The following is a 25,388-nucleotide window of genomic DNA, read 5'->3' as shown; positions in this document are numbered from 1 at the left end:
CTCCAGCCTTGAGGGAGAAACCCTTTCTGTGCAAAGAAAGGAGATGCTGGCTACACACACCATCGCAGCTTTGTGTCACAGAGGCTGAACTGGCCAGTGAGACATGGACGGAGATTTCAGGGGTCAAGACAAAGTGGACTAGTGGAGACCAGCCAGCCTTCCAGCTGGTGGAGCATGAGCAGGGTACAAGCCCATCTGAGAGAGCAGTATCACACTAAAGAGAGGAGTTCCTCACTCCAAAACGGACCAGTTTTAGACTTTATTTTGACTTATAGTATTTATTTTCTTATTGTAGTAAGAAACGTAAATAATAGAAGGGCTTTGACATCTTAATGTATAATAATAGGCCAGGTACGATGGCTCACACCTATAATCCCAGCACTTTGGGAAGCCGAGGAAGGAGGATGGCTTGAGGCCAGAAGTTCAAGACCAGTCTGGGCAACATAGCAAGACGCTGTCTCTACAACAACAACAACAACAACAACAACAACAAAAACAAACTCTTACTTGGTGCTCACTACATGCCAGGCACTGTTGTAAGTGTTTTGTATGTATTAACTCATTTAACTCTCATAACTTAAAATTCATGTCCTGCAAAGAGCACATAGAATTATGTGATTTTTTTCTCTGCTTTGCCTTATTATATCATGTTAGATGAAACTGGTCTAGTTTAATAGAAAATAAAACCAACCTTTTGCCCCATTTTGGCACTCAAATATTGACTTTCCCTTCTACAGTACTTCCTTTACCCACAGGACCAAGAATCTCTCTCCCCTCCATCTCTTTTCCTTAACCAGTTAGACATTTGGAGGCCAGGTTTACAATGGTAGTTTTTCTGTGACTCTCCTGCCCTCTGCTGGATTCAAGAGATAGATTGCTGATACCTGCACTTACGGGAGGGGGCCCATTTACCGGAAAGCGGGGTGGATCTGGAGACCGGATTTCCCTCTGGGTTACTTTTGTTCACTAGAAATTTGGTCTAGGAGGTTGTGATCCAGCCTCTGAGTATGCGGTGGAAAGATTCTTGGTAAATACAACTGCCTGGTTTAGAGTTTAGAAGTTGTCTATGTGTGTGCCTACTTGTTTCTTTATTTATATATGGATGGAGAGATGTGAGAGACCTCATTTGTCTAATGTTAAAAACAAAATTTCCTATGCAAATTGATCTTTAGGAATTGGCAAAATTTATCAACTTGTGAACAAGAGATCAGCAAGGTGACAAAAGCTATACTTTTGCGTATGGGAAAAGCATGGAAATGGATAGATTGTTGGAATATAGAAGACTTACATAAGCAACCAGTGCAGGGAAGGAAAAAAACCCTCCCCAACTAGGTAAAGATTGTAATTTCATTATACATGGTAACAAAAATGTCATATTCCACTTTCTTATTACAGAATAAACATGAATGAGGAGGGTTTGCAATGCCAGCAATAATCAAAAAAATCAATATAATGCTAAATATATAGGAAAAATAAAAATAACTTAGTTATAAAATACAGTAATATGTATTTCAATATCGAAATCCTAGGGTGTTACTACAAAAGATATAATTAAGCAATAAGATGTTCACATCTATAAATAATGAACAAGCTTGGATGTAATAGGAGCCATAAGAAGAGAAGCCATTCCATTCAAAATGAAGGCAGAGGTGTGATGGATATTAGAATAAAACCTGATGTTAAGTAATCATAGAGATTTATTTGTGTCAACAAAATAGAGAAGTAACTTGAATTTAAGAAAGAGTAACATGACATGTACTAGGTAGAGAAAATGAGGACATATACTATTGCTGTGATGAGCTAGGTCTTCTTTTCAAGGAAGAGGTTATAATAAATTTGTGGTGTCATGGGATAGAATAGTGAAGGAGTTCTCATAAATCATATAACCCATCTTGATATCTCACCACATGTCAAGGCAAGCATGGAGACTCTAAAACATTTGAGACCTTGGAGACCATGTCCTTCAAGAATTGATGGGAAATAGAGGATGATTTGAAAAAAGAAGCAGTATTTAAGAGGCTTTGGACAAGTTGTGTGGCAGACCTTTAGGGACAGAACCAGATAAGACTGAAAGCCATCAGGAAATCTCCAAATACATCATTTCAATGTGTAATTTCAGAACATAGATTTTATTTATTTATTTATTTATTTATTTATTTATTTATTTATTAATTTTTGAGTCGGAGTCTCACTCAATCACCCAGGGTGGAGTGCAGTGGTTCAATCTCACCTCACTGCAACCTCTTACCTCCCAGGTTCAAGGGATTCTCCTGCCTCAGCCTCCCGAGTAGCTGGGATTACAGGCGTGCACCAATCTGCCCAGCAAATTTTTGTATTTTTAGTAGAGATGGGGTTTCACCATGTTGGCCAGGCTGGTTTCCAACTCCTGAACTTAGGTGATCCACCCTCCTCGGCCTCCCAAAGTGCTGGGATTACAGGCATGAGCCACCGCGCCTGGCCAGATTTATTACTACTGTGCTGCAAATAATTTTTACAATTTATATACAATGGTAATAAAATATTTAAAAATAGGTTTTATGTATGAAGTTCACTGATATCTCTCATTTCATTTGTCACTACAAACGTAATAATGTGTTTGACCTAAAGTCCCGTGACGGGGAGTGGTGGTTTATGCCTGTAATCCCAGCACTTTGGGTGGCTGAGGTGGGAGGATTGCTTGAGCCGGAGGGGTTGAGACTGCAGTGTGCCATGACTGAGCCACTGCACTCCAGCCTGGGCAACAAAGCGAGTCCTTGATTCCAAAAAACGCAAAACCAACCAACCAACCAAAACCCTAAAGTAACTCTTCCTATAAATTTTGGCTAGTGTTATGTTGGTTTCGAATGTATTAATATCCCAATCAGGTATTGCATATTCAGCCTTATCTGAAATCGAATCAACTAACTACATCAAATGAAAGCAACATTGGCCGGGCACAGTGACTCACACCTGTAATCCCAGCACTTTGGGAGGCCAAGGCGGGCAGATCACGAGGTCAGGAGTTCGAGAACAGCCTGACCAACATAGTGAAACCCCATCTCTACTAAAAATACAAAAAATGAGCCGGGCATGGTGGCAAGAAGCCTGTAATCCCAGGTGCTCTGGAGGCTGAGGCAAGTGAATATCCTGAACCCGGGAGGCAGAGACTGCAGTGCGCTGAGATCGCACCACTGTTGTGCTCTCCAGCGCGGGCGACGGTGCGAGATTTAGATTCCATCTCAAAAAAAAAAAAAAAAAAAAAGAGCGACCTGTCCAAACCAGTGCTTTTTCTTTCCTTTTTTTTTTTCCCCCCGCTTTTCTTACTAGAATCTGATCACCACTACTTTTCTTTTCTTCTTTCGAGACGGAGTTTTGCTCTCCTCGCCCAGGCTGGAGTGCAATGGTGCGATCTCGGCTCACTGCAACCTTCACCTCTCGAGTTGAAACGATTCTCCTGCCACAGTCTCCCGAGTAGCTGAGATTACAGGCGCCCCCGCCACCAAGCCTGGCTAATTTTTTGTATTTTTAGTAGAGACAGGGTTTCACCATGTTGCCCTGGCTGGTCTCGAACTCCTGACCTCAGGTAATCCACCCTGCCTCGGCCTCCCTCCCAAAGCGCGCGCTGGGAGTACAGACGTGAGCCACTGCGCTCCACCCCAGCGCTTTTCTTGTTTAGCGCATTTGTGAGCTGTATGACGCCCAGAGTTTTGTTTTGTTTTTTTTTTTTTGAGACGTTGAGTTCTTGTTTTCTAGGCTGGAGTGCAATGGCGCGATCTCGGCTTACTGCAACCTCCGCCTCCTGGGTTCAAGCGATTCTCCTGCCTCAGCCTCCTGAGTAGGGATTGCAGCCATGCGCCACTACACGCCCGGCTAAGTTTGTATTTTTAGTAGAGACGGGGTTTCTCCATATTGGTCAGGCTGGTCTCGAACTCCCGACCTCAGGTGATCGCCTGCCTCGGCCTTCCAAAGTGTTGGGATTACAAGCTTGAGCCACCGCGCCCGGCCCTGGCCTATCTTTTTTTTTTTTTTTTTTTCTTGAGACGGAGTCTCTGTCGCCCAGGCTGGAGTGCAGTGGCCGAATCTCAGCTCAGCCGCCACCTCGCCCGGCTAGTTTTTTCTATTTTTTCAGTAGAGACGGGGTTTCACCGTGTTAGCCAGGATGGTCTCGATCTCCTGACCTCGTAATCCGCCCGTCTCGGCCTCCCAAAGTGCTGGGATTACAGGCTTGAGCCACCCTGGCCTACTTTTAAACAGTCTTCCTCCTGGAGCTTATTTCTCTGGGGCAGAGGCATAAACTCCGCCTCTGACAGCCCCTGAGGGCCCCGCCCCTACGCGCACCTCGCCTTCTTTTTGTTCACTCTATCTCCAGGGCGGGCGCCAGATGCCGACCCAAGCGGAAGTGACGTTAGGCGTCCGCCGGAGGTGTCGTTGGTGTGTTGCGCGACCGGCCTTGAAGAAGAACTGGGGCCTGCTCCCGGAGAAATACAGCTATGTCGATCGAAATCGAATCTTCGGAGTGAGTCCTGCGGTGGAGATGTTCCCGCCGTGCCGGGGGCCCAGAGGTTAAGGGTGTGGGGCGGAAGATACTCGGGGGAAGGCATCCGAGAGGCTAGGGAGTGGAGGGCCATTTCCTTGCCCCGAAAGAAGCATCTTGGATCTGGCTATCTCGGAGGTGGGCCCACAGGAAAGTAGCAGCTCTCAGACGAGAAGCCCAAAGCCTCGAAGGAGGTGGCATGGGGTGGGGAAAACACACCTTGCAGACCAGAGTTCTGTCCTTGGCCGACTGCTGGCGCGCTGTGATTGACCAAATTAAGGATCCACTCTGGACTCCAGTCTAATTGAATCTGCACACGGGGATAGGTCTCTTTTAAGCCTTGCTTCTCTCCCTGTCGAGCTTATGCAATGTGATTTGTTGTCTCTGTGCTCATACGGCCCCTTTGCTTTCCTCTGCCTAGCATTTATCACTCATTGTTGTCACTGTTTGATAACCTCACCCCAAACTAGCTTTGTCGGTGCCTAGGAGCTGCTTTTCCTTGTGGTCTCAGTGTCTTGCGTACCTTAGAGGAAGAGTTAATTGCTTTTGGAATGGATGAACAACTAGCTTTTGGAATGAATGAACAAGTCTCAGGCCTGATCTGGCACTGAATTTTGGTTTGTCTGTGAGCTCTCTGTAACCGCAAAGGAGAGGCAGACTCTGGAGACTGGGCTAGAAAGAAAAATTTTCAAGGAATAGGGAATGAGAAGTAGTGACTAAAGAAGACTTTAGTGTGCTTTTCCAGAACTCCATCCTCCACCTGTCCTTGCCAATACTTAATAATAATTAAATTAACAGACATAACTGTTGTGTTCTGAGTGTAAGGGAGGGAGAGGACCGTTTTTGGAGACTTGACTTTTTTTATTTTGAGATGGAGTTTCGCTCTTGTTTCCCAGGCTGGAGTGCAATGGTGCGATCTTGGCTCACTGCAATCTCTGCCTCCCGGGTTCAAGTGATTCTCCTGCCTCAGCCTCCCTAGTAGCTGGAATTACAGGCATGTGCCACTACGCCTGGCTAATTTTGTATTTTTAGTAGAGACGGAGTTTCTCCATGTTGGTCAGACTGGTCTCGAACTCCCGACCTCAGGTGATCCGACCTCAGGTGATCCGCCCTCCTCGGCCTCCCAAAGTGCTGGCATTACAGGCATGAACCACCACGCCCGGCTTTTGGAGACTTCATAGGAGGAAGGGAGGTTTATACATTCGGCAAATACTGAAATGATGTTAACCAACTTGTCCAAGGTCACATAACTTTGATTCAAATCCCAGACTGTCTTCAAAGCTTTTAACTCATTATGCATTCATTCGTGTTTGAAGGTAGGGAATTTGATTTTGTCTGTGTCAAATGTGAGGTGTTTGAGGAGAGAGATGACTTATTTTGGGAGTGTAAAATGGAAGTCAATGGAAATGTGCTAAGGAAGATAGTATCATACCAGAATAACAGGGGTCTAAGTCTGGAGACCTGCATACCTCATAAAGGGTCCATGAGAGAAAAAGACTACTTACAGTAGCAGCAATCAGTTCTCTTTTATAGTTGTTTTTAAGAAGAGGGGCCAGGTGCGGTGGCTCACACCTGTAATCCCAACACTTTGGGAAGCTGAGGCGGGTGGATCACTTGAGCCCAGGAGTTTGAGACAGCATGGTCAACTTGGCAAAACCACGTTTCTACAAATACAACAATTAGCCAGTGTGGTGGTGCGTGCCTGTGGTCTCAGCTACTCGGGAGGCTGAGGTGAGAGGATCACTTGATCCCAGGAAGTCGAGGCTGCAGTGAGCCATGATCCCGCCACCATTCTTTCCAGCCTGAGTGAATGGGCGTGAGACCCTTTCTCAAAAAAAAAAAAAAAAAAGAAGAGGGTGTTTGCTTTCTTCTCAGGAATATATGCTCAAGAGCCACACTGCCAGTTTGAGTCCTGATTTTTCCACTTACTGTCTCTATTATCTGATCAAATTCTCATCTGTAAATTGGGAAGTAAACTTACCTCATAGGCTTTATTTTATTTATTTTTTGAGACAGAGTGTTGCTCTCTTTCCCAGGCTAGAGTGCAGTGGCATGATCACGGCTCACTGCAGCCTCAACCTTACGGATACAAGCGATCCTCCCACCCTAGCTTCCCAAATAGCTGGGACCACAAGCACACACTATCATGCCTAGCTAATTTTTTTTTTTTTTTTTTTTTTGTAGAGAAGGGGTCTCCTTATGTTGCCCATGCTGCTCTTGAACTCCTGGGCTCAAGGGATCCTCCCACATCAACATCCCAAGTAGCTGGGACTACAGGCACGTGCTACCATGTTTGGCTAATTAAAGAAATTTGTAGAGATGGAGTCTCACAGCTGCCTGATCTGGTCTCAAACTCCTGGTTTCCAGCAATCTCTCTGCCTCAGCCTCCCAAAGTACTGAGATTACAGTCATGAGCCAGCATGCCTAGCCTTATTTAGATTATTTTGTATCAATGACTAGTGTAGTCATTTAAAGTAATTCAGTGAAGTGTGCTACAATATAATTATAGGAATGAATAGGAAACTAGGCTCTGAATTAGGAAATAAGATAGTCACCTTGATACCAACTCCCTTATTAGCTGACTGAGACATTAGGCAGATGATTTCCCTTCCTTGAACCCCAGTGTCTCTATGGTTGGGGGGGGTCCCCTTGTAATTTAGATTGTGTGATTTTGGAAAATTTTACTCACATGATAAAGAAATGATAAAGGAAGATGATTGAGTAGGAGCTTGGTAGGCTTTGTTTTTGACCTCTGGTGAGTGAGAATCCCTGAGCTGAATGATTTGTTTTCTTTCAGTGTGATCCGCCTTATCATGCAATACTTGAAGGAGAACAGTTTACATCGGGCGTTAGCCACCTTGCAGGAGGAGACTACTGTGTCTCTGAATACGGTGGACAGCATTGAGAGTTTTGTGGCTGACATTAACAGTGGCCATTGGGATACTGTGTTGCAGGCTATCCAGTCTCTGAAATTGCCAGACAAAACCCTCATTGACCTCTATGAACAGGTGAGAGTGGTGGAGATGCTGATCTCCGTGGGTTGGTTTGCTGTGGGCCAGCTCTCTGACGAAAAAGCGTCAGCGAGCGTTCCTTCAAGCACAGTAGGGCTACATCAGCCCATAAAACTTACAATGGCAAGGCTTGACATGGTATTTTTTCTCCCTTCTCGGAAAATCCAAGATTTCCCAAATTAAAATTCCTCTTTTTGAGACTAGGTCTTGTTCTGTTACTCACTCTGGAGTGCTGTGGCAAGATCACAGCTTGCTGCATCCTCCATTTCCGGGATCAATCCTTCCTCCTGCCTCAGCCTCCTGAGTAGCTAGGAACACAGGCACGCACCACCACGCCTGCCTAATTTTTGCATTTTTTTGTAGAGACAGGATCTCACCATAATACCCAGGGTGGTCTCAAACTCCTGGGCTCAAGCAGTTAGCCAGCCTTGACCTTCAAAAGAGCTGGGATTATAGGCGTAAGAGAGCCTCAACTTTCTAATCACATAGTTAGTCTTTCTGGTAACTAGCTCCTACCTATCCTGAGCCATTTCCTTTGCACAAACCCAGGTGTGATTCAAGGGGCCCAGGAGTAACAAAGATACCCCTATCACTGGTTAAATTCCAAGAAGCTCCAAGTCAAGAACCTAGAACAAAGATCAGACAAATTTGTGATTATAAAACAGAGAGTAGACTTTTTGGAAATAAGATTGTAATTTGAAGTAAAAGTAGGGAAATTGGTTTTTTGTTTTTGTTTTCGGGGTTTTTTTTTTTTTTTTGAGACGGAGTCTCACTCTGTTGCCCAGGCTGGAGTGCAGTGGTGCGACCTCTGCTCACTGCAGCCTCCATCTCCCGGGTTCAAGTGATTCTTCTGCCTCAGCCTCCTGAGTAGCTGGGATTACAGGCGTGCACCACCATACCCGGCTAATTTTTGTATTTAGTAGAGATGGGGTTTCACCACATTGGCCAGGCTGGTCTCCAACTCCTGACCTCAGTGATCCACCTGCCTTGGTCTCCCAGATGCTGGGATTACAGGTGTGAACTGCCGTGTCTGGGCAGTTTGTTTCTTTATAATCCATATGAGTTCAATAATTCCCAAATAAAATTTTGGTAACTGGAGAAAGGTTTCTCTGGAGCCCATGGGGATATTCCCATTTTTAGCTTTCTTTGGCATCTACATTCTGAGCAAGAAGCTTGAGAGGAGGGGAGATTGGTAGATAAAAATGGATAGAGTTTGAAGGATTAAAATTACTAATTTTTTGAGACAGAGTGCAGTAGCGTGAGCTTGGCTCACTGCAACCTCTGCCTCTCGGATTCAAGCAATTCTCCTGCCTCAGCCTCCCAAGTAGCTGGGATTACAGGCGCATACCACCACACCCAGCTAATTTTTTTGTATTTTTAGTAGAGAGTGGGTTTCACCACGTTGGCCAGACTGGTTTTGAACTCCTGACCTCAAGTGATCCACTCATCTTGAACCACTCCCAAAGTGCTAGGATTACAGGCATGAGCCACCAAGCCTGGCCGAAGTTACTATTTATAATTACTTCAGTTGTCCACCTGAAATTGCTAGTGAAAAGGGAAAGGGGCACTTCCTGGCATTGGAAATCACTTTGACAGGCCATATCTGTGTTAGATATTTTACTGAAAAATATTAATAAGAGAATGTGTTGGAACATCTGTTTTTTTTTTTTTTTTAATTGTTCAGGTTGTTCTGGAATTGATAGAGCTCCGTGAATTGGGTGCTGCCAGGTCACTTTTGAGACAGACGGATCCCATGATCATGTTAAAACAAACACAGCCAGAGCGATATATTCATCTGGAGAACCTTTTGGCCAGGTCTTACTTTGATCCTCGTGAGGTATGACTGTGGTAATGTAAAGGAACTTTTTGTCAACTTTGGAAATATAATAACATCTTTTTTTTTTTTTAATCATTTTATTGGATACTTTTTGTGATTTTGATTTAATTTTTGAGAATGATGCTTCTCTGTTTATATATGTTGGTTGAAATTTGCATGTGTTAAAAAAATAATTTTATTCAGTTTTCTGATTATTTGAGAGTCTTCTACACACCTCATTTTAGAGGATTGTGTGTTGGTTGGTACAGAAAATTTTATTCTGATGTCATTTCCACATTAGCCCTCCCTGAAGTGCTGCCTGACTGCTGGTATGTTCACTGATTATTTGTGTGTCTTGCCCCTAACAAATGCAGTTTCATTCTAGCCTTTTTAGTCCCTAGAAGCTTGTGCTTTTGCTTCTTAGCTGATTATGCTTACTGGTAGAGCATGATGATAGTCTTTTATTCTTCCAAAACCTTATTATCTGTATAGTTTCATTCTTCCTGCCCACCCCCCAGCCTTTCACTAGAGGTTTGTCAAAATAGGAGGAAAAAGGATTAAAAAAATTTTTTGGGGGGTACATAGTAGGTATATATATTTATGGGGTACATGAGATATTTTGATATAGGCATGCAGTGCATAATGAGGGTAAATGGAGTATCCATCACCTCAAGCATTTATCCTTTATGTTACAAAGGATTCAATTCTTTCAGTTATTTTAAAATGTACAATTATTATTGACTATAGTCACCCTGTTGTGCTATCAAATGCTGTTTCTTATTTATTCTTTATATTTTTTGTATCTATTAACCATCCCCACTTTCGTTCTTACCCCGCCACCTCCACCCTTCCCAGCCTCTGATAACCATATATCTGTATCTCCATGTTTTAATTTTTAGTTCCTGCAAATAAATGAGAACATGCAAAGTTTGTCTTTCTGTGCCTGGCTTATTTCACTTACCATAATGAGCTCTAAGTTATATCCATGTTGTTGCAAATGACAGGATCTCATTCTTTTATATGGCTAGTGGTACTCCATTGTGTACATGTACCACATTTTCTTTATTTATCTATTAATGGTTGCTTCCAAATCTTGGCTATTGTGAACACTGATGTAATAAACATGGGAGTGCAGATATCTCTTTGATATACTGATTTCCTTTTGGGTGTGTACCTAGCAGTGGGATTGCTGGATCATATGGTACCTCCATGTTTAGTTTTTTGAGGAATCTCCAAACTATTCTCTATAGTAGTTGTACTAATTTACTTTCCCACTAATAGTGTATGAGGGTTCCTTTTTCTCCACTTACTCACCAGCATTTGTTCTTTCCTGCCTTTTTGTACAAAAGCCATTTTAACTGGAGTGAGATGATATCTCATTATAGTTTGATTTGCATTTCTCTAATGATCAGTTGTGTTGAGCACCTTTAAATAAACCTGTTTGCCTTGTGTATGTCTTTTTTTTTTTGAGAAACGTCTTTTCAGATCTTTCACCCATTTTTAACATTGGATTATCAGGTTTTTTTCCTATAGAGTTGTTTGAGCTCCTTATATATTCTGGGTTTTTTTTTTTTTTTTTTTTTTGACAGAGCTCTGTTACCCAGGCTGGAGTCCAGTGGCATGATCTCGGCTCACTGCAGCCTCTGCTTTCTGGGTTAAAGTAATTCTCGTGCCTCAGCCACCAAGTAGCTGGGATTACTGGTGTGTGCCACCACACTCAGCTAATTTTTGAATTTTCAGTAGAGATAGGGTTTCACCATGTTGGCCAGGTTGGTCTCGAACTCTTGGCCTCAAGCGATCCACCCGCCTCGGCCTCCCAAAGTGCTGGGATGACAGTCATGAGCCACCACACTTGGCCTTGTGTTCTGGTTATTTATTTATTTATTTATTTTTCTGAGATGGAGTCTTACTGTTGTCGCCCCGGGTAGAGTGCAATGGCACGATCTTAGCTCACTGCAACCTCTGCCTCCTGGGTTCCAGGAATTCTCCTGCCTCAGCCTCCCGAGTAGCAGAGATTACAGGCACCCACCGCTACGGCCCGGCTAGTTTTTCTATTTTTATGTAGTGGAGACGGGGTTTCACCATCTTGGCCAGGCTGGTCATGAACTCCTGACCTCAGGTGATCTGCCCGCCTCAGTCCCCCAACGTGCTGGGATTACAGGCATGAGCCACCCCGCCCGGCCGTATTCTGGTTACTAGTTTGCAAGTATTTTCTCAGGAGGAATAAAAACTTAATAGGCACTGGATAATGGAATGTCAAAGTAAACTTAAAATGAGGATAAAGGAAAGGAGTTTAGATCACCAGGATGGGATTTAACTTAGAGGTGGTGAAGCACTTCTGTGCTGGGAGCCATTTAAGAAATTACTAAAGAATATAAAAGAATTCTTGGTTCTGCCAATTTTTGAAAAACTGGAAAAACAACTCGGTTTAATATGGTTTACTTGGACTCTTTTCAGAAAAATAGCAGTGTGTCCTTTGGCCAGGAACTCAGTGAAAAAATAATAATAGTGTGGATTGGCTGACCTCAGTTTTCTCCCAACTCATACTTTTGAAATGCAAGTGGACAGAATTGGGAAGTCATTTTCAAAAACTAAATTAGTTTAATCCCTTCTTTAACTGGGTAATTTCTTTTCACATTTTCCTCTGTGTATGCTTTTGCTTGTTTGTTTTAAGTAAGCACACTCATATCTTGTTGTTGCTTCTTGGAAATGATGCTACATCCTCTCCTTTTTCAGGCATACCCAGATGGAAGTAGCAAAGAAAAGAGAAGAGCAGCAATTGCCCAGGCCTTAGCTGGTGAAGTCAGTGTGGTGCCTCCATCTCGTCTCATGGCATTGCTGGGACAGGTAATTCAATTTCTTTAGAGGCCAGGCATGGTGGCTCACACCTGTCATCCATCCAGCTTTGGGAGGCTGAGGCAGGAGAATCACTTGAGTCTAGAAGTTGGAGACCAGTCTAAGCAACATTGTGAGACCCTGTCTACAAAAAGTAAAAAAATTAGCAGGGTATGGTGGTGTGTGCCTGTGGTCTCAATTACTTGGGAGACTGAGGTGGGAGGATCACTGGAGCCCAGAAGGTTGAGATGACAGTGAGCTATGATCATGCCATTGTACTCCAGCTTGGGCAATAATAGAGTGAGACCCTGTCTCCAAAAATAAAAATAAATTTAAAAAGTGAACTGGTACAATTTCCTAATTTCCTTTGTATAAACTATGTCTTAGCTGAAGAAATCGTACACCTTAAGAATTGGTGACTACCTACAGAGTTGCTTATACCAATAACTGTGCTGTACCACTCTCCTTCTTTCCTGGGAGAGGCAATATAGATTAGTGGTTAATAACAAGCTCTGGAGTCAGTTAGAATTAGGGTTACCATAGAATTTATCGTCCTGTCTGGGATAGTGTTGAGAGTACTATTGATCACTATGCCAGAACACCAAGTGCAAACAGTAACTGTCCTGGAAAAACTGGAACAAATGCCCACCCTGGTTAGAATCCAGGCTTTCTCATTTACCAACTATATAGTCTTGGCAAATTACTTTACTTTTCTGATCCCATTTACTCATCATAGTATTGATGAGTAAGGATTAAGAGAAATAATGTTCATAAACACTTTATACATTTCCTGGCACCTTGTAAATAGTAAATGGTAGCTGCTGGTGATGATTTTTAAAAAAATTACTAATAGTGTTGCCAGCATTGTCATTATTATAAAGCTACCTAGAGTAATAGATATTTTATAAATAACAAAGGGCACAAGTGATTAATAGGGATGTTAATAACCTTTTTGCACTAAATCTGCATTTAGAAAAGGATCAAAAAGCTATTTGTTGTAGGCCTGCAGTGATTCTGAGATTTAAAAGTAAGCTGCTTTTTAATTTTTTAATCAAACTAATAGCTGTGCATCGTTTAAGTAGTACTTCAGGGCTTACAGTGAAAAACAGTCCCATGTGCTTCCCTTCTCCACGTCTGGTTCTTAACTTTCCTATTACCTCCATAGCTGAATACCATGTTTATACTGTTATTACCTGATTTTTTTTTTTTTTTTTTTTAGTCATTAGCAACTAACTTTCTTCACTGAAAAATGATTTGTCTCATACCCACTCTCCTCAATACACACTTACTCTTCTTCCGGATTTTCAGTAGGGTTGTATCACAACTTCTGGTTCGATCTGTATTGAGTGTTTACATAGTTATTTTTATATAGATATTGTTCACAGCTAAAAAATAATTACATGTAATTTCTTACATAAATTTTTATGATTTGCAATAATTATTGCTTTATTTTTTCTTTTGCCTAGTTTTCTATGCACTTCTGCCAGTCCAGCCTGAGTATTTCTGGTAGAACCCTCAAAAGTCCTTTTTTTCCCCCTTGCTGATACCTTTCCTGAGGCCCTTCTCTTTTTGTTCTCATCAGGACTAGTTCTCTTGTATTGCTGCACAGTTCACATCTAGATGTGTATAAGAGACAGGCTCAAGCTATCCGCCCGCCTCGGCCTCCCAAAGTGCTGGGATTACAGGTGTGAGCCACTGCACCTGGCGTGTTTTTTTTGTTTGTTTTTTGTTTTTTGTCTTTAATTAAATGAAGAATAGGGCCTTGCTGTGTTGCCCAGGCTATCCTGCCTCTGCCTTCCTAAGTACTGGGATTACAGGTGTGAGCCACTGAGTCCAGCCTCGACCTTCATTTTGTGAGAAGTGCAGTGGCACGATCTCGGCTCACTGCAATCTCTGCCTCCCAGGTTCAAGCACTTCTCCTCCCTCAGCCTCCTAAGTAGCTGGGACCACAGGCACCCACCACCACGCCCAGCTAAGTTTTGTATTTTTAGTAGAGACAGTGTTTCATCATGTTGGCCAGGATGGTCTCGATCTCTTGACCTCGTGATCCGCCCGCCTCGGCCTCCCAAAGTGCTGGGATTACAGGTGTGAGCCACTGCACCTGGCGTGTTTTTTTTGTTTGTTTTTTGTTTTTTGTCTTTAATTAAATGAAGAATAGGGCCTTGCTGTGTTGCCCAGGCTATCCTGCCTCTGCCTTCCTAAGTACTGGGATTACAGGTGTGAGCCACTGAGTCCAGCCTCGACCTTCATTTTGTGAGAGTACTGAGGCCAGTAACTTCCTGAGAAAGGAAGTGTAGGAATAAATTTTTGAGATTTTACTTGTGTCTGTAATACTGTATATCTTTCTCTCTAAATGTTTAAAGTTTTATTTTCCTCCCTGCCCCATATTGTTCCTATTTTTTCTTTTTCTCTGAGTTCTCCCCTTCCCTGTTTGTTTTGGTGACCATATGTGGAAGTTTTCCTCAAATACTTAGAGATCCATTTTTAGATGTGCTAAAGTCCTGTGGGACATACAAGTGGAAACTTGTAGTATAGGCACTTGGATCTGTGAATCTGGACCTTAACCTAGAGATTTTGGCTAAAATTATAGATTTGGAAATTATAGTAGTAGTTGAAGCTGTAAATGTAATTACCTAGGGAAAGCGCGTAGAATAAGAATAGTAAAAATTTGGCCAGGTGTGGTGGTTCACGCCTGTAATCCCAGTACTTTGGCAAGCTGAGGTGGGCCTATCAACTGAGGTCAGGAGTTCGAGACCAGTCTGGCCAACATGGTGAAACCCTGTCTCTACTAAAAATACAAAAATATTAGCTAGGTGTGGTGGCTTGCGCCTATAATCCCAACTATTCTGGAGGCTGATGCAGGAGAATTGCTTGAACTTGGGAGGTACAGGTTGCAGTGAGCTGAGATTGCACCATTGCACTCCAGCCTGGGGGACAAGAACAAAACTCTGTCTCAAAAAAAAAAAAAAAAAAAAAAGAAGTAAAAATTTGAGAAGGAAACCACAGGGAACACTTAAAGTCAACAGAGCAAACAGAGAAAAGAACAGCCAGAGAGATAAAAAGGAACCTCAAGAGAATGGGTTTAGAGCAGCCAAGAGAGAGTTTGAAGAGTGTTCATTAAGATCAACAGCAACAGAAAACATGATGAGGGTCAGAAAGGAGTCTGGTTTGGCTGTTGGGATATCTGAGATGCACTGCTAGTGGAAAGGTGGGGACAGAGCGATATTGCAGTAAGATAAGGAGTGAATTTAACTGAGAAGTGAAGGTAGCGAATGTAGATGGCTCTTGAACCTTGGTGGTTAAGGGAAGGAGATGAGGGTGGTGGGGAGGGAAGAGGACAACAGAAGCTCAAAAAGAACACAGGGCCAGACAGGGTTTTTTTTTTTTTTTCTTTTGAATATGGAAATGATTAGAAACTGTTACAGGCCAGAAGAGGGTACAGATTGATTGGAGAGGGGTCCAAGGAGACACACATTCTCTCTGGTGATTGCAGGAAAACATAAACATAAGTAAGATAGGAATTTTGGAAAGAAATTAATATATTTAGAAACATTAAATATTTCAACTATAATAATCTTAGAATTTTAAAGTTTAGAAAGTTGCTAGATACAAAATATACAATTTGATTGCACTCCTGTTTATCAGCAGCAGCTAGTTAGAAAATTCAGTGGAAAAGTGTTCTGTTTATAGCAGAAATATATAATATAAAACCTAGCATTATCTGGGAAATAGATGATTTCCATTTTTAAAAAGGCAAAAAAAAAAATCCTTCAAAACTTACAATAGAATACTTGAGTAAATGGTGAAACATTGATTTTCTGGGATAAGACTGACATTCAATACCAGTTCTCAGATTTAAAGCAATTATCATAAAGATTACAGTAGGATTAGAACTACTTTACAAAGGAATTTAGCATTCATCTGGAATAATAAACTTGAAAATACATTTATCAGGCTGTGCATGGTGGTTCATGCCTGTAATCTCAATGGTTTGGGAGGCCGAGGCGGGTGGATCACCTGAGGTCAGGAGTTCGAGACCAGCCTGGCCAACATGGTGAAACCTCGGCTGTACTAAAAATAGAAAAATTAGCCGGCCATCATGACGCACACCTGTAATCCCAGCTATTTGGGAGGCTGAGGCACGAGAATCACTTGAACCCGGGAGGCGGAGTTTGCAGTGAGCCAAGATTGCGCCACTGCACTTTAATTGAGACTCTGTCTCAATTTAAAAAAAAAAGAAAAAATATATTTAGCAAAGAAACTTTGGAAAGGAAGAATGTTGAGAGCGTACTAGGCTTAGAAATACTGCATTTAATAAAGACCTATAGTTTGCATCATTTTGGTAGTGGGCACAAGAATATCTGTTGCAACCAGTGCAACAACAATGCAAAATCCCAATCCTGTTATTTATAATAATTCCATGGATGACAATGGGGAATACCACAAAACCTAGGAATATAGGAAAAATATATTTAGTATATGATGTTGGGGCACTGACTTTAGAATTGCGGAGGAGAGGTAAGATCAGAGCCTGCTCCCATATTTTATGTAGCATAATTTCAGATAGAAAGTTAGATATTTTAAGAAAATAGAAAAACACTTGGAGATTATATAATCTATCAAACCTGATAGTCTTCCCAAGCTTAGAGATTAAACACCAAGGAAAAGATCAACAGATTTCATCACTTGAGAATGGAACTTAAGATGAAAAGAAACCTATAAAGCTATAATCCAAAAATAGACATAGTCACAGCTACTTGGAAGGCTGAGATAGAAGGACTGCTTGAGCCCAGGAGTTTGAGGCTGCAGTGAGTTGTAATCATGCCACCGCACTTCCAGCCTGACAGAGTGAGAACCTCTCTCTTTAAAAAGAAAAGTTGGTAAAATAATTCTTTGTAGCAAACATAAACAACAAATACCTTTATCACATTAAAGTTCACAAATTGGTGAGAATGGTAAGACTATGATAGATAAGTGAGCAAATACCATGAACAGTTAACAGAAGAGGAAATATATCTAATAAATACAGAGAAAAGTTCAACTCAATCAGAGAACTGCCTAAAGTAGGGTATTCTATTTCTACTTATTAAAGTAGCTAAAATTTTTAAATCAGCAGTCCCCAACCTTTTTGGCACCAGAGACTGGTTTCGTGGAAGACAGTTTTTCCACAGATGGTGGTGGGGGTGTCAGAGGGGTGGGTTTCAGGATGAAACTCTCCCACCTAAGATTGTCAGGCATTAGATTCTCATAATGAGTATGCACCCTAGATCCCTCGCATGCGCAGTTCAAAATAGGGTTCATGCTCCTATGAGAATCTAATGCTGTGCAGATCTGGCAGGAGGTGGAGCTCAGACTATAATGCTGTCACTCGCTGGCTACTCACCTTCTGCTGTACAGCTGGGTTCCTAATAGGCCATGGACTGGTACTGGTCTGCAGTTCAGTGGTTGGGGACCCCTGTTTTAAATGATATCCAAAAATTATTGATTTTTCTTGGTATAACAAAAGGAAAGGGGAATAAACATTGATTGTGTGCTTATTATGTGAACATGTGCTTATTATACAGGATTCACATATATTATTTTGTCTTATCCTCTACGAATTAGGCTTTTTTTTTTTTTTTTTTTTGGAGAAACAGTCTCGTTCTGTTGCCCAGGCTGGGGGTGCAGTGGGACTATCTTGGCTCACTGCAGCCTCTGCCTCCTGGGTTCAAGCAATTTTCCTGCTTCAGTCTCCCGAGTAGCTGGGATTACAGGCATGTGCCACCACACCCAGCTAAGTTTTGTATTTTTGGTAGAGATGGGGTTTCACAGTGTTGGCCAGGCTGACCTGGAACTCCTGACCTCAGGTGAACTGCCCGCCTTGGCCTCCTAAAGTGTTGGGGTTACAGGCATGAGCCACCACCCCTGGCCCCCGAATTAGGCTTTTTTTTCCTGACTTTTTCAGTTGGCAAAACTGGGAGTCAAAATGACATAGCTGGTGAATGATTTAACCTAGGACCATCCAAAGTTCATTATTTATTTCACCCCTCATAAAGCAGTTGTGAACACTATTGCAACTGCAACTTTTTTTGGAAAGCAGCCCTTTTGGAAAGGAGTTTGGCACTATATATCAAATATATCAAGAGCCTTAACCATTCTTGTTCTTTTTGGATTTAGTAATTTCTTTTCCAGGAATATAAAATAAGAGGGGAATATCCCCAAAATAGAAAAAGCCTTATGTCCAAAGATGTTCATTGCAGCATTATTTAGGTGATTGAAAAATTGGAAGCAGTGTAAATGTCCACTAATATATTGATTAACTGTGAGACATCTACTTGATGGGATGTATTTTACAGCCATTAAAATGATAGCTGTGACTAGTATGATCTATTGATAGGTGAAAACAAGAGAAAATAAAATTTTACATATAGTATAATTACAACTAGGTTAATGAAACATATGTAGGGGGGGAAATATTGGAAGGTAGTATATAAAATGTTAGTAGTGGGTGTGTTTGAGTGTTAGTACTATGGGAGATTTCTGTTTTCCAGGTTTTGTTTATAACAAAAGAGCCACACCTATAAGAAAATAGGTGGATGACAGACTTGGTTCTCAGAGTCCCCTTCCACCCTTAGATCAGCCTGTGTTCTTGGACACACAGAGGAGCACGGATTATGTTGTGTTTGGATGGCCAAAAATAGTTGGGGTCTAGATGGCTCACAGCTTACTCTGAACCTCATCCTTTCAGGCTTGGTTTCTGAGCAGTCATGACCAGATCTTAAAAGCACCTGAACAGATTGCTATACTTTTTTTTTTTCCTCATAGGCACTGAAGTGGCAGCAGCATCAAGGATTGCTTCCTCCTGGTATGACCATAGATTTGTTTCGAGGCAAAGCAGCTGTCAAAGATGTGGAAGAAGAAAAATTTCCTACACAACTGAGTAGGCATATTAAGGTAGGATCCTAAGACATTCAGCCAGTCAGTAATCATTTGTTGAGGACTTGTCATGGGCTCAGCCAGGCCCTGTGCCAGGGGCTTGGATACTTGAGGAGGAGAACTCATTCTCCAGCTCTGACAATATTCAAGGTTGCTGCAGGTGTCCACTGGGATACTGCTGTGCCTGGGGGTGGTACACCTCAGATGTGTCATCTAATGGATGGACATCTAGCTTGACTTCTAGCCCATCATCTGCCCTTGCACTGCTTCCCAAGAAGCCTGCATTTGGAAGAATGGTTAGTTCTTTTTTGGTTAAGTCTGGGACTGAACTTTCTATGTACTTCTCCTGTTCAACATTTTTGTTTTGCCTGCTATGTGTCAGGCAGAGTGCCAGTCAGGGATTACAAAGTGGGCTTATGTGATGTTTGAGGAAAGTGACTTTATCATCTTATGGTTTGTTTTTGTTTTTTTTTTTTTTAACTGAGAGTTTTCTAGGAAAAAGTTTTCTAGGTAATTCCCAGAATTACAAGCATATTTGCTACTTTAGCATCTCTATATTACAGTTTCTCTGGATTTGTGCTCTAAATTCCTGGATTTTAAAATACTTCATATTCCTCAAATCTTTGACTTTAACATTTTGGATTTGCCTTTTCTGGATTATATATCCTAACTTGTAGATAAAGATATTTTTGAGCAGCACCTTTATTTACTCTGCCTGAAACCTTGAGACAAATAGAAGTCCATCGTTATTATGCTGCTGGGCTAAGATTTTCTGTTATAAACACTTTCCTTTTTTGGCATTTAAGGTGAAATCCACATTAAAGCTTTTCTCTGTTCTTTCCACCTAATTTTCTGTAGTTTTCATCTGTTATTGGGAGCATCCTCACTAGCAAATGCTCAGGATGCATTTATCAGACAGTATATTAATTTTAATTAGTTCTTCTAAGTTTGGTCAGCTACACATTATCACTTGATTAAATGAAGGTTGTGAAATACTGATGGAAAGTGTATTTACAAAATAATGTATGGAAACATACATTTACTTTGAAAAAATGAGTTATTCCCCCCGAGATACACAACAGGAACATGTTAGGCCATATTGAGTATGAAAGTCATGCTAACAGTGGCTGATTCTTGCAAAACATTATGGTCTGAACTAACAGGATTACTTGTTCTAAGTCCCATGTTAAAATAGCTTTTGTCCTTTTCTTAGGAAATATCAATCTCACATTCAAAAAACTAGCTTCAACTTAGTGCCTAGACATAAAACTAGTCAGAGAAAAATACATCCACCCAGCTCCCTGCGTCCAGGTACAGAAATACCCCTCCAATGCTCTATAATATGGGCCAGCTATGACTTTATGCTAGGGCAATGTTTCTCAAAAGGTTAAAACAGGAATTATTTTAAGTCCACTGGATAAAAATGCATCTGTTTCATTGTTTCATTTGAAACAGTTTGGTCAGAAGTCACATGTGGAGTGTGCTCGATTTTCTCCAGATGGTCAGTATTTGGTCACTGGGTCTGTTGATGGATTCATTGAAGTATGGAACTTTACTACTGGAAAAATCAGAAAGGTAAAGTATTTTAAATGTGTTAACCTTCCTAGTGAAAAAATTACTGATTTTGAATTACTTACGTATGCCCTCACTCTAAATCAGATTAGTTGAAAAAGGATCTGAATGTAATGAACATGTATTACTTTTGCAATTAAAAAACTCATTTAAAGCTAGGGACAGTGGTGCATACCTGTAGTCCTAGCTACTCAGGAGGCTGAGGCAGGAGGATCACTTAGTTGAACCCAGGAGTTCAACCCATCCTGGGCAGCATAGTGAGACCGTGTCTCTACAAAAAAAAAAATTTTTTTTTAATTAACCATGCATGCTTGTGTGCACCTATAGTTTTAGCTGCTTGGGAGGCTGAAGTGGGAGGATCCCTCAAGCCCAGGAGTTTGAGGCTGCAGTGAGCCATGATTGTGCCACTGCATTCTAGCCTGGGCAGTGATGCTGTCTCAAAAAAAAAAAAACGGTATTTTTAATTAAATTCCAATTTTATTAACCAGGAGAGGACCTTTATTATCTATAATTGTTTTATTATCTATTATTTTTACAAGTAAAACATTTTTTTTCAGGCTGGGCACAATGGCTCAGGCCTGTAATCCCAGCACTTGAGGAGGCTGAGGCGGGTGGATCAACTGAGGTCAGGAGTTTGAGATGATCCTGGCCAACATGGTGAAACCCCGTCTCTATTAAAAATACAAAAAAAAAAAATTAGTTGGGCGTGGTGGTGGGTGCCTGTAATCCCAGCTACTTGGGAGGCTGAGGCAGGAGAATCGCTTGAACGCAGGAGGCGGAGGTTGCAGTGAGCCGACATCATGCCACTGCACTCCAGCCTGGGCAACAAGAGCGAAACTCTGGCTCAGAAAAAAACAAAAAACAAAAAAACAGAGTTTCGTTCTTGTTGCCCAGGCTGGAGTGCAGGGGCACGATCTCGGTTCACTGCAACTTCCGCCTCCCGAATTCAAGTGATTCTCCTGCCTAAGCCTCTGGAGTAGCTAGGATTACAGGCATGTGCAAAAAAAAAATTTTTTTTTTCCAAGGGGTTATATGTACAACTGATACAACGTTCAAAAAACAGAAAAAGTTACTCAAGTAGCATTTTGCTCCTACACTTGTACCTCAGCTAGTCAGTTACCTTCCTTGGGCCAGCCAGGATTACCAGTTTCTTATGTAACTTTCCTGGAATATCCTGTGTGTGTGTTATTTATTATGTATCCTTTTCAAAATTTTTTTGATACAGGTGATAGCATACTACATACCCTGTTACACTTCCTGCTTTTTATAGCATATGTTAGAGATTATTGGTGTATTATATTACATTGCATGGATTGAACCATGATGTATTTAACCACCCATTTTATTTAAGATCATTTCCAATCTTACCTAATTGTAGTACTAATTCTATTTCTCTTATGAATGAAGTTAAACATCTTTTTATATGTGAAAAGCCGCCAGTATTTCTTTTTTATTTTACTGAAGCCACTAATATTTCTTACACTATGAAGTCTGTTAGTATCTTTTGCCCGTTTTTCTATTGGATTGTTCTTTATTGATTTGTAGGAGCTCTTTATATTTTAAGGAAATTAAATTTTATAATATACATTACAAATATTTTAAAATTTTGACTTTTATGTCTTGATTTTGCTTGTTTTGTTTTACAGACTTAAATTTTTTTTTATATCATTAAATTTATTCATCTTTTCTCCTACAGTTTCTTCTAGTACTTTAATCTTTTATTTTATGTTTAATTATTGACCCTTCTAGAATTTGTTTAGGAGGATGAAGTTGGTATAGATCCAACTTAGTTTTTTCCTCAAATAGCTATTTACTAACTTTTATTCACTGATTTAAAATATAATTTTTGACTGGGCGCAGTGTTTCATGCTTGTAATCCCAGCACTTTGGGAGGCTGAAGTTGGTAGGTCACTTGAGGTCAGGAGTTCGAGGCCAGCCTGGCTGACATGGTGAAACCCTGTCTCTACTAAAAATATAAAAATTAGCTGGGTGTTTTGGTGCGGACCTGTAATCCTACTTGGGAGCCTGATGCAGGAGAATTGCTGGAACCCAGGAGGCAGAGATTTCATTGAGCCGAGATCGCATCACTGCACTGCAGCCTGGACGACGGAGCAAGACTCTGTCTCAAAAATAAATAAATAAAATGTAATTTTTATCGTAGAGTGCCAAATTCTACTCTATGGGTAGTGGATTTATGAGTGATTTTTACTTTCTACTTTATTTTATTTTATTTTATTTTATTTATTTATTTTTTTTGAGATGGAGTCTCGCTCTGTCGCCCAGGCTGGAGTGCAGTGGCCGGATCTCAGCTCACTGCAAGCTCCGCCTCCCGGGTTTACGCCATTCTCCTGCCTCAGCCTCCCGAGTAGCTGGGACTACAGGCGCCCGCCACCTCGCCTGGCTAGTTTTTTTTTGTATTTTTTAGTAGAGACGGGGTTTCACCGTGTTAGCCAGGATGGTCTCGATCTCCTGACCTCGTGATCTGCCCGTCTCGGCCTCCCAAAGTGCTGGGATTACAGGCTTGAGCCACTGCGCCCGGACTTACTTTTTACTTTAAATATTTCTGTATAGTTTGCTTTTATTTTTTAAACCAGGTAGCCGTCTCACTTTATAATTAGAAAAAAATAAGAAAGATAATCCATTTGAAAAATAATGGATAATAAAAGAAGCATCACAAATAAATAGATTAGTAAACTGTTTCAGGAAACGTAGCTGATGATTTGGAAAAAATATTAGTTTAGTTTCCCACATCATACAGAAATAGGTAAATTCAAATTTATTAAATATGTAAAATATGAAACTAGATAAATTTTGCCTAGAAAAAATCAGTAAGCAAAAGATCTAGAGTAGTATGTTGGTATTTTTAATAATACTAATTTGAATTGTATAAAATTATTTATCCCCAGCAATATCACTAGGAACTAGTTACTAGGAGCATGTATGCATGGCACTTGTGTTTATTTTGGGGGTTTAGAGTAGGTACAATCCATTGCCCTGGTTTTGTGAGTAGAGAACTGGGGCCTTGACTTTTGTGTTATTTTGATAACTGCTAACCATTGTTTCTTTAGGATCTTAAGTACCAGGCCCAGGATAACTTTATGATGATGGATGATGCTGTCCTGTGCATGTGTTTCAGCAGAGATACAGAAATGTTAGCAACTGGGGCCCAAGATGGAAAAATCAAGGTATGGATTAGTGCCACAGCCTCTCATGTGTAGACATTTTGAATGTTCTGCTATGGGGTAGTGTCCTGTATATGATATTCAGCACAATAATAGCTACTGATTATGGAGCATCAGCTTTATGCTAATCACTTTACTTTTTCTTGTGTAATCTTAATAATAACTCTGCCTGGGTGATCCAGTAACATGTTTAAGGTTGCATACTTGGTAAGTGATAGATCTGGGACTTTAGTTCACATCTGCTTAAGCCCTTTCTGTTGTACCATCCTGGCTTGCTGTATAAAAATCAAAATCACTGACCTTTTTTTTAAGGGGATGATCTAAGAGCCAGTTTGTTGTGGTTTGTATTTAATGCTAGAAATACATCCTGGGCTACAAAAATTGCAGAAATGGTCTCTGCTAAGTGAAGTTACAGTCTATATTTTTGTTTTAATAATTTACATGAAAAGAGTTTTAAGTTTCAAAGGATTCAGTTACCATTGTACTACGTGAACCAGACACATCATATTCAGCTATTAGCATGCATTTTTAATGCTGTTTCAGTACATTAGTGAGCATTGCATCTTACTTGGCTCTATGGGCTATAGTAGGACACTTTACAAGTTTTTTTTAAATTCTTTTTTTTTCAAATAAAGGTATGGAAGATTCAGAGTGGACAGTGTTTAAGGAGATTTGAGAGGGCACACAGTAAGGGTGTCACCTGTCTAAGCTTCTCTAAGGATAGCAGTCAGATCCTTAGTGCTTCTTTTGACCAGACAATTAGGTAAGTAAAAATCCCAAAACTGTTCTCACTTGAGTCTGATATAATGAGGCCCTGGAGGGAGGTACTAGTGATTCCTTATGCTTTTACCATGATGGTGTGATACGGAGAGGGAAGGTATGTGAGACCTTATGTCCCCAAAGTACAACTCACACAGTGTTGTTGTTTTGTCCATTTGTGTCTTTACCCAGAGGAGAGATTTGAAAGGGAGTAGCAGTGATTCATGTTTCTCAGAATATGGTCCTATGGACCTATCTGTATCATAATCACTTTAGAGGGTCTGTTATACTGGGACTCAGCTGAGACCCACTGATCTCAGTCTTCTGTTAACCTGTTTTTTAGAGGTCTATCCCTGAACAGAAGCTTGTGGTGGTATTGGCATGTTTTCTTCCAGCCTCTTTCTTTGCAAAGCTTTTGTTTGATTGTTTGATATAATGAAAATTATACCATGTACACAATCACATAGCCCTCTTAATATTATAACATGAGCTTCTGTAATTTATCTAAAATGCATTCAATCATTGGTCACAACCATAAGATATTAAATATTTATTGTTCTTTTCATTTACTTTCATTTGGTAGAATTCATGGTTTAAAATCTGGGAAAACACTGAAGGAATTTCGTGGCCATTCCTCCTTTGTTAACGAAGCAACATTTACACAAGATGGACATTACATTATTAGTGCATCCTCTGATGGCACTGTAAAGGTTAAGTATTTGCTTTCGGTTTATTTTGGGATGTCTACCCCATCTTTGTCCTTTGAGGAGTTTTCAGTGGTGATA

The 25,388-nt window shown here is 40.9% G+C and overlaps 1 protein-coding gene across 1 annotated transcript in view; it reads left to right on the top strand.

Annotated features, from left to right (window-relative positions):
• Positions 1-4,348: 4,348 nt before the first annotated feature.
• Positions 4,349-25,388, top strand: part of SMU1 (smu-1 suppressor of mec-8 and unc-52 homolog (C. elegans)) — a 35,240-nt gene continuing 14,200 nt past the window's right edge. The window contains exons 1-9 of the mRNA XM_011980004.1: positions 4,349-4,495; positions 7,311-7,521; positions 9,209-9,361; positions 12,077-12,187; positions 18,980-19,108; positions 20,546-20,665; positions 23,731-23,847; positions 24,480-24,607; positions 25,187-25,313. Of these exons, the coding sequence (XP_011835394.1) occupies positions 4,470-4,495; positions 7,311-7,521; positions 9,209-9,361; positions 12,077-12,187; positions 18,980-19,108; positions 20,546-20,665; positions 23,731-23,847; positions 24,480-24,607; positions 25,187-25,313 (1,122 nt within the window). The 5' untranslated portion in view covers positions 4,349-4,469. The remainder of the gene's footprint in view (positions 4,496-7,310; positions 7,522-9,208; positions 9,362-12,076; positions 12,188-18,979; positions 19,109-20,545; positions 20,666-23,730; positions 23,848-24,479; positions 24,608-25,186; positions 25,314-25,388) is intronic.

The sequence above is a fragment of the Mandrillus leucophaeus genome, unplaced genomic scaffold (assembly GCF_000951045.1).
Source record: "Mandrillus leucophaeus isolate KB7577 unplaced genomic scaffold, Mleu.le_1.0 Scaffold208, whole genome shotgun sequence".
NCBI classification, from domain to species: Eukaryota; Metazoa; Chordata; class Mammalia; order Primates; family Cercopithecidae; genus Mandrillus; species Mandrillus leucophaeus.
The sequence above is the reverse complement of the archived record's forward strand: the minus strand, read 5'-3'. Positions and strand labels throughout refer to the sequence as shown.